At 44.9% G+C, this 8,097-nt stretch overlaps 1 protein-coding gene across 1 annotated transcript; it reads right to left on the bottom strand.

Moving 5' to 3' along the window:
- Nucleotides 1-954: 954 nt before the first annotated feature.
- Tm2d3 (TM2 domain containing 3) lies at nucleotides 955-8,015 on the bottom strand. The gene is made up of 6 exons (XM_013011814.1): nucleotides 7,920-8,015; nucleotides 7,546-7,638; nucleotides 5,391-5,548; nucleotides 3,542-3,716; nucleotides 2,916-2,991; nucleotides 955-1,338 (listed from the first exon to the last, which is right to left on the bottom strand). Exons 1-6 carry the CDS (start codon nucleotides 8,008-8,010, stop codon nucleotides 1,173-1,175), a joined length of 759 nt encoding a protein of 252 aa, XP_012867268.1. The 5' UTR covers nucleotides 8,011-8,015; the 3' UTR covers nucleotides 955-1,172.
- Nucleotides 8,016-8,097: the final 82 nt, after the last annotated feature.

The following is an 8,097-nucleotide window of genomic DNA, read 5'->3' on the forward strand; positions in this document are numbered from 1 at the left end:
GTTTCTTCTGGCAGGAAAAGGTCCTTCTCTAAAGAGATAACTGCTCAACCAAGACTCTTGATGTTAAAAAGAAAGGCCAACCCAAACCTCCCTTGGACCTGAATGAACCCCAGGGTGACAAGGTTCTAGGAAGCACAAGATGGGCAGTTTCTGCAAATACAAGAAAACAAACATAACAGGGACACGCCATCTAGTGATCTGAAACAGAACTGCTCCCAACTATAGACACCAAACCCCTGATCAGGTTTATGCTTCAAAAGACACATTCTTCAAAGGTAAATTATAACTGAAGTGATTTCCTCTCCCTTTCAAGTAACCTATAGTAAGCAAATCACCTGGAGAAGAAAATAGTTCCCATACTGCATTTATATATACTATAGTTTCCGGCTCTCACCTGCTGGTTAAATCATCTGGCTGTTAACACAAACCTTTATCTTTAAGGTAATATTTAGACACTTAAGTTTGAAAGAAAAGAATAACTGCCTTGTCGTCAACCAAAGGTCTACAGAAATCTATAAAGACAAAAATATTTTTCACATAAAAAAATTTTCAACACAACCATGGTGTCAAGAAATCAGCCAATCATAACTGCATGATGGAATGCAGTGAGCTGAAAATGACATTTTAGCTCATCATCACAGACTGTTTTAACTTGGAAAACATACAGAAATAGGCCTATAATATAAACAATTAAAATAATCTGCAATTTTATTAATTTTTCAGTAAACGACTAATAATTCAAATCACAGCAACTAGCCACAAGCTTCTGCATTTGACATCATAGACAGAGCTCACAGGAGGGAGGTTCAGGCAGATGCCTCCACTCCTGTTTCTCTCTGTGGTCAGAAATTGGGTTGTTCCAGGGCAGATGGCAGGGGTCAGGCTGGAGGTACAAGGGCTATGATGTGACCCAAGTAATACGAAAGGAATTGTACAGGACTTTCATCCACCACAGAAGCTGTTCTCCCAGGTTTAAGAATTTTCAGAGGAAACAAATGTAATTCAGGCAAATGAGAAACAAATTCCAGGTTGGTTCAGTGTTTCATTTTATTTTACCTTCATCAAGGCAAGCAAAGTACAGATGCTGTACATTAAAAACATAATACTTCACACCACATCCGTTCTCACAGGCCAGAGGACTGCTGCTCCCGTCAGAAGCACATTTACCATTGCTAAATGTACAACGAGCCATCGGCTGGCCCCACGTAGCCAACTCCGATCAACAAGACGTCTATGAGTGTCCAGATTCCCAGGCCGCCGAAACTGAAGAGCTTGCCCAGGCCTTCACGCCACTGGCCTAGGTAGAAGCGGTCTGCGCCAAAGCCCCCAAGGGTGATGCTGCAACAGAACAGCAAAGTGGCTTGGGTTCCACAGTGGGACCGGCCATGGCTCACCACTACATGGCCCACCGCCACAGTGAGTGGAAGGGCTTCAAGTGATCCAAACACCTCATCAGAGCACCACGACCGCTTCACAAAAATCATACCACCAAATAATCACAGGCAGCAAGGCCGTGTCCAAAATAAGTCTATGGCTTTGCATGTGTGAGGCCCTTGGTTTGATTCCTGGCACTAAGAAGAGAATGATCCATTTTTAGCTGAACTGAAATGTTTTTCTCTCCTACAGGAAATGAATGGACCGCACTGCTTTCTAATCCAAGCAGGGCCACTTTAGAGGATTTTTCTTTCTTTTTTACAGTACTGGGGTTTGAGTCAGGGCCTCTCATATATTGGGCTGACCCAGTAAACTGAACCTAGATGAGGGATACATGTCAGGGTTTTGTCAAGGGAGAGGGGTACACTAGTATTGGGATTACTGCTCTTGCTTGGCTTTTTTGCTATGGCTGATGATCTACCACTTGAGGCCTGGTACTGGATAACTGGAAATGGAGTTTTACAGACTTCTCTGCTTTAAACCTCAGTCCTCCAGGTTTCAGCCTCCTGAGTAGCTAGAATTAGAGGCATGAGCCACTGGCATCTGGCTGGGTATCAGTTCTTAGTTTTAATTTGATCCACTTCTGACAAGTGGTATGACCAGTTTAAAAAAAATCTTATTTTGTTGTATCTAATTTCCTATCTTGGATTCCTCTTTTGCATTCCAGGTATGTCTTTTGGCCAGGCATGATTCCTCTCTTTGCTCAGGCCAAAACCTAATGCAGTGACTCTCAACAAGGGACAATTTTGCTTTAGGGGACATCTGGCGATGTCTGGAGACATTCTGATTGACACACAGAGGGGCAGTGTTCTTGGTGTACAACTAGCAGTAGGTAGAGGCCTTTAATGCTGATCAACATTCTGCCACGCTCAGGACAGCTCTGAGAATTACTTGGCCCAAAATGTCAGCAACGAGAAGGCTGAGAATTCCTGCTCTATGCCACACACGACAGGCCTCAGGGTCCCAAGAGCTGCCTCAGAGTTCAGCTATGGATAGCTGAATTTACGATAGTTTAATTAATGGTTCCACCTGTCTTTCCTGCTGATGGGAAGAACTGATACAATTCTTTTAAAAACTGCTGAAAAGCTGAACACAGCATTCAGATTTTTATGAGAGATAAATATGTATAATTGTCTGGATGATAAAATTACAGATAATTTTTTTAATGTTTCTGCTTTCACTTTTTTCAGTACCATTTTTTTAAATAAGAAAGTTAAAACTTAAAATATATACTATAAACCCACCTATCTAAGTCAGAAGTTCAGGAGGGAAACTGGCAATGTCTCTACTCCATCATCCCCAGTGAGTGAAGGATGTCCCTGCCTGCCATGAGACACTGCAAGGTTCTAAGTGGTCATGTGAACTCCTGTTATGTCTCCTGGATGCTGGTGAAGGATGAGCCTGGCCAAGCACAAGGTCGGGAGGATTCCTCTGACCCCAAAGAAATCCAAATGGCATTCAGACATCCATACAGAACCTACCTAAGAGCCAGGGCAGTGGACCACTTGTAGCCTCCAGTCCAGTTGCAGTACAGCATCTTGGGAAAAGTACGATTACCTTAGATAAAGAAGAGAACACTAGACTTTAACTCTCAACAATGACCTTCTCATTCAGAATCTAGACAGTTACCTTTTCTTATAGTAGGAAATGTTATCACAGGAATGAAAATCCTTGCCATCTGTAAGCCTAGACTTCATGTTTGAATGAGCTGAGTTAGGGTTAGTTAGGGGAAAGTGAAATGCCCTATTAGACAATGAGAGTTCAGGAGTTACAAGAGTAAGACAAAGTGATGTGAAATGGTGAAATCACCCACAGGAGAGCAAGCTCAAGCTTGACAAGACACGAACCCAGTCACACAGACCAGCTCTTCTGAGGGGAAGAGATATAAAACAGAGTTCTAACTCAACATCTCCCCCCAAATGAAACCCAAATGGGTTGTAGACCTAAATGTAAAAGGCCAAACTTAAAGCTTTGAAAAGAAAATGTCTTTTCTCTTTATCAGCTTGAAGAAGCCTCTGGAGTAGCCAGGATTTATAGGCATGAGCTGCTTGTGTCCTCTGGTGAAATACATCTTCCTCACAAACTTCCCAAAGTCGAATTTGCTTACCCAGGCAATGAATGTGGTCCCGCACTGTGCAGTTGGCCATGTAGCGCTGCCGAGGGCAAGCCACCGTCATGCAGCTGGTGGAATTGGAGCATTCGTAATCTGTTTCAGGAAGCTGCCAGCAAAATCTGCAGGTCATGTTGATGATGAAGTTCTTTTGGAAATTCAGGTCTTGATCCTATGTACAGAGGACACAGTGCTAATTAATTCTAACAGTCGCATGATATTTCATAAGATGACATAATTGTGTGGAGCAAAATTCCCAAAAAATTTGTATTTAGAATCTAACAGTAAGTACCAGAACTAAAACACTAGGTACAAACACAATATGTATGCAGAACACTACTGTAATGAACAAAATCTAGACAAATTCACATTATAGTAGTAAAAGCATTTTCAAAATGTTAAGATTATCTCACTACTTTTGTTAAGATCATCATAATAATGAGTACAGTTGTCTGTAATACAGGAAAAAAACATTTACGTCATAAGGTTGTAGACAACTGGAAGGCACAGAAAGGGCACTTGGGGAAGGTTCCTGAGTTGGGAGTGAGGTGGAGTCTAGGAGGCTTCCTGAGGCTTCTGTACTCGAGCACTGGGCCTCACTCCAGAGTTCAGTGAGGCCCCTGCAGTTTAGAACGACAGGACAAGGGAAGTGGCTACACAGCAGGGGGTTCTTCTCAGGTGGGCTGCCTGCTAGGCTGGGGTCCGGGAACCAGATGCTTCTCCTCCACGCTCAGGGAGAAGCTCTGCAGCTCTCTGCATTTTAAGTTTGCAAGGCAGGGATTCAGTTCACGATGTCTGCCCACATGAAACCACCTGCTCCCAGCTAAGGAAATCGGCCCCTCTCATCTCATCCATGTAACACAGAGCCTTGCCCTCCCCACTAGGAACCCGAAGCCCATCTGAAGGAATCGCCCCTGCTTCAAATATGCAAGGACACAGATCTTCTCCAAGGCCACAAGGCCCCATTGCTGTCGTTACATTTCCAATGGACTTCAACCCAATTGCCAGTTACCGTTATATTAGAGACAGCTGCAATTGGTAGAAAAGGGAATGCAGGATTTTTAAAGCTAAGGTCCTTTAAGTAAACAAAATATCTTTTGGAGGGGAGAGGGGCAACTGATGGTTAAATTTAGGATCTCATACATGCTAAACACACTGCTCTACCATGGACCTTAAACCATCCCCTCCCCAGAAATGGGATTTTAAAATTAATTTTTCTTTTCATTAAAAAAAAGTAGTACTGCAGATTGAACCTAGGGCCTTGCATTTGCTAAGCAAGTGCTTTATCACTTGAGCCATATCCCCAGCTGTGTGTGTGTGTGTGTGTGATGTGTGTGTAGTATATGTATGCCTGTGCACAGGGCCTGAATTCAAGGCCTTGGTGCTATCCCTGACCCTTTTGTTGTTCAAGGGAAACCCTCTACCCCTTCAGCCACACCACCACTTCCGGCTTGTTGGTGGTTAATTAGAGATAAAGGTCTTAAGGACTTTCCTGCCCAGGCTAGCTTTGAACCTCAATCCTCAGATCTCAGACTCCTGTGTAGCTAGGATTATAAGTGAGAGCCACCAGTGCCCGGCCTAATTTTGTTTCCGAGATAGAGTCTCACTGACTTCAACCTGACTGGCCATGAACTTGTGATCTTCCTGCCTCCACCTCCCACGTGGCTAGGACTACAGGGGTGTACCACTATTTTATTACAAATCTATTTATGTATGTTGCAAGACAATAATAAAAGACTATACAAGTTCTTTCAGACTACTTCCCTTCACAATAGCCAAATTGAAATTATACTTTTAACAGGTTTACAGATGTGGTTACTTAGCATAAATAAGCTGCCATACTCACAACACAGGTAACAAACGGTTTCACGGTGCAGTCAAATGTGGCGGGCTTCCCGTAGACACAGGAGAAATTTGTGGCACAGTCCATGCAATCTGCAGGAAGTCTGCTGCACAGGCCATTGCTTGGGCACTTGGTTATGTAAGGTGGGATTTCCGTGCTCTCTGTGGGCGGGAGAAAGCTGCTTATTCTCTTAATACTGATCATGGTAATAGAAAAAGGCAGTTTTCTAGGTGAAGAGGCACGAGTGTTAGCAATGAGACACATGTTAGAATGAAAAACACAAAACAAAACACGGAGTTGGGATTAAGAGGGAATCTGCAATGAAAGTGGGGTTCACCACCAGCTAGCCACATGACATGGGAAGCAGGACACTGGTAAAAGTTTTCCGTCCACGCCTCCCAGTGGCTGTGAGAAGCAGAGGTGCTCATGTACAAACAGTGCAGACAAAATGCCTACACGCTGGGGGCTTGAAAACTTAAAAATTTCTTTGAACTTTTCTTGTTATTTAAAATTTTAAAATTAACTCCACTATTTTTAAGGTGGAGGTTCTATACAAGCCCAGAAGGCATCTGTGGTGACCAGAACCATAACAGTAGTCTCTCCATGTCTAATCCAATGCTCTTTTCACTTAGATTCTCTGACTGGGAAATTAAGCCACAGACATGTCCCTCACGGCTCCAACTTGGGGAAACAGTCTATAATTATTCCACACTGGTGTTTCAATATGCTATAATGTGCTATTTTTGTATTTGCAGTTTTATGTTACCTGAGTTCCAAATAATTAACTTCTTAGTTGAATAATTCATTCAATAAGTAGTAACTTATTTTCTCCAATTAACCCAACTAGGTGTGCAATATGATTTTGTCAGTTGAAAAGAATAAAAAACCTGCAAGGATGCTTGAGAAGAGGGACTTTGAAAAATATACAAATGAGGAGAATCTTCTGTTTTCCTAAGAAATACATGTTCTAAATTCAATTATATTGCTGTTGTGTTTTTTTTTACATCCAAGTAAGAATCAGTATAATATCTATGCCAGTTTCAAGTCACTGAAATAAACATTCAGTTGCTACAGAACAAAGCACAGTAACTTAAAATCGGTTCTTCATTGATGGCTCACTCCTAGTTACATTGTTTGAAGCCAGACAGGGCAGAAAAGTGAGACTCTCATATCCAATTAACCAGCAAGAAGCCATTAATGGAGGGGTGTGTGTGTCAAGCAGTAGAACACCATCCTTGAACAAAAAACCTGGGTCCTGAGTTCAAGACCCAGTATCGGCACAAAAAAATAAACTGGTCTTTCCTGTTGTCATTGTATTAAGTGGCCAATGCTACAAAATACTATTTCCTTTTCTATCATTCCTACTGCTATGTGGCTAGAGGCTGTATACTTTGAATCTCAAAGATGAAATGGCTTTAGGATCTACAGTGAATAATTCATGTCCTCACTCTCTCAGCAGTACCTCCAGACCCAGACTCAATGTCTCTCTCTCTACCAGTCCCTTTCCTGTTCTGCTAATTCACACAGCACTGGGTGAGGAGTTACTTTCCAACATCACTAACAGGGCTCTAGAAGATAAAAGTGTGTGTGTGTGAATCTGAATCCTGGGGTTTGAACCTGGGTTCTGTCCCTGAGCATCTTTTTGCTCAAGATTAGCTAGCATTCGGCCACTTGTGCCATAACTCCACTTGCGGCTTTTTTTGCAGGGGTGGTTCTTTGGATATAAGAGCCTTTCAGACTTTTCCTGCCTGGACTGGCTTCAAACCGCCACCCTTGCAGCTCAGTCTCCTGAATAGTTAGGATTTACAGGCAGGAGCCACTGGTGCTTGGCTGAGGAAAAAAAATTTTTTTGAAAGGTAAGTTGAACTGGTTAAAGGTGCTCCTGATGGAGGAGGTGGAGACATAATAGCAACCAGAGCCAGAAATGAGCGGCAGCAGAGGCTAGGGGGGAGGCAGGACTGCTCAAAAGTACTGTCTCCTGCAAATGGCTGTGTATCTAGCCTACGGTCCTATACCAGATAATCAAAAATGAAAGGTGACTTCCTACAGCACAAGGAATTTTACGGGCTAGAGAGGAGGGAGGGGAGGACGGAGGGAGAAAAGGAGAAAGCACTCGATATAGATAGGCACCTTCACTAGAATAGGAAACGGCCAGTACCTGCTGTCCTGGGAACTACCGTGAATGTACGGGCTGGGCCCGGGTCCTTGATTGACTGCGCCAGCGGCTGCGAATGTTCTAGATTTAAGGACCCTACAACAGAGAACCGTGTGATCCCGGGACTCGAACCCTGTTTGTGGTGACAGGCGCGGGCAGCTCCGGGCCTCCAATGGCAGCAGATCGGACGGAAGGCCGCCAGGGTCGATCCCCGCCACCCGGGAGCGAAGGGCGGACTGAGGTGCAGCCCGCGAGCGTCCCTCCGCGACGCCCCACAGCTGGAGGACCCGGCCTCGGCCGCCGCCCGCCCGCGATTCCTGGGGTCCCGCGCCCCCGCCACCCCGCTCAAGCCAGCGCGACCCCCGCCGCTGACTCACCCCCGCCGGACAGAATGTAGAACTGCGAGAGGAAGAGCAGCACCCGGCAGAGACAGCAGAGGCCCCGCAGCGCCCCCGCCGCGGCCGCCATCTTGCCGGCGCGCGCACTTCCGGGGGCGGGGCCTAGGGCTCACGCCCGACGGGGGGGCGTGTCCGGCCGCGGGCAGAGGCGTGCAGT

Source organism: Dipodomys ordii, unplaced genomic scaffold (assembly GCF_000151885.1).
Source record: "Dipodomys ordii isolate 6190 unplaced genomic scaffold, Dord_2.0 Scaffold15, whole genome shotgun sequence".
Lineage (NCBI taxonomy): Eukaryota > Metazoa > Chordata > Mammalia > Rodentia > Heteromyidae > Dipodomys > Dipodomys ordii.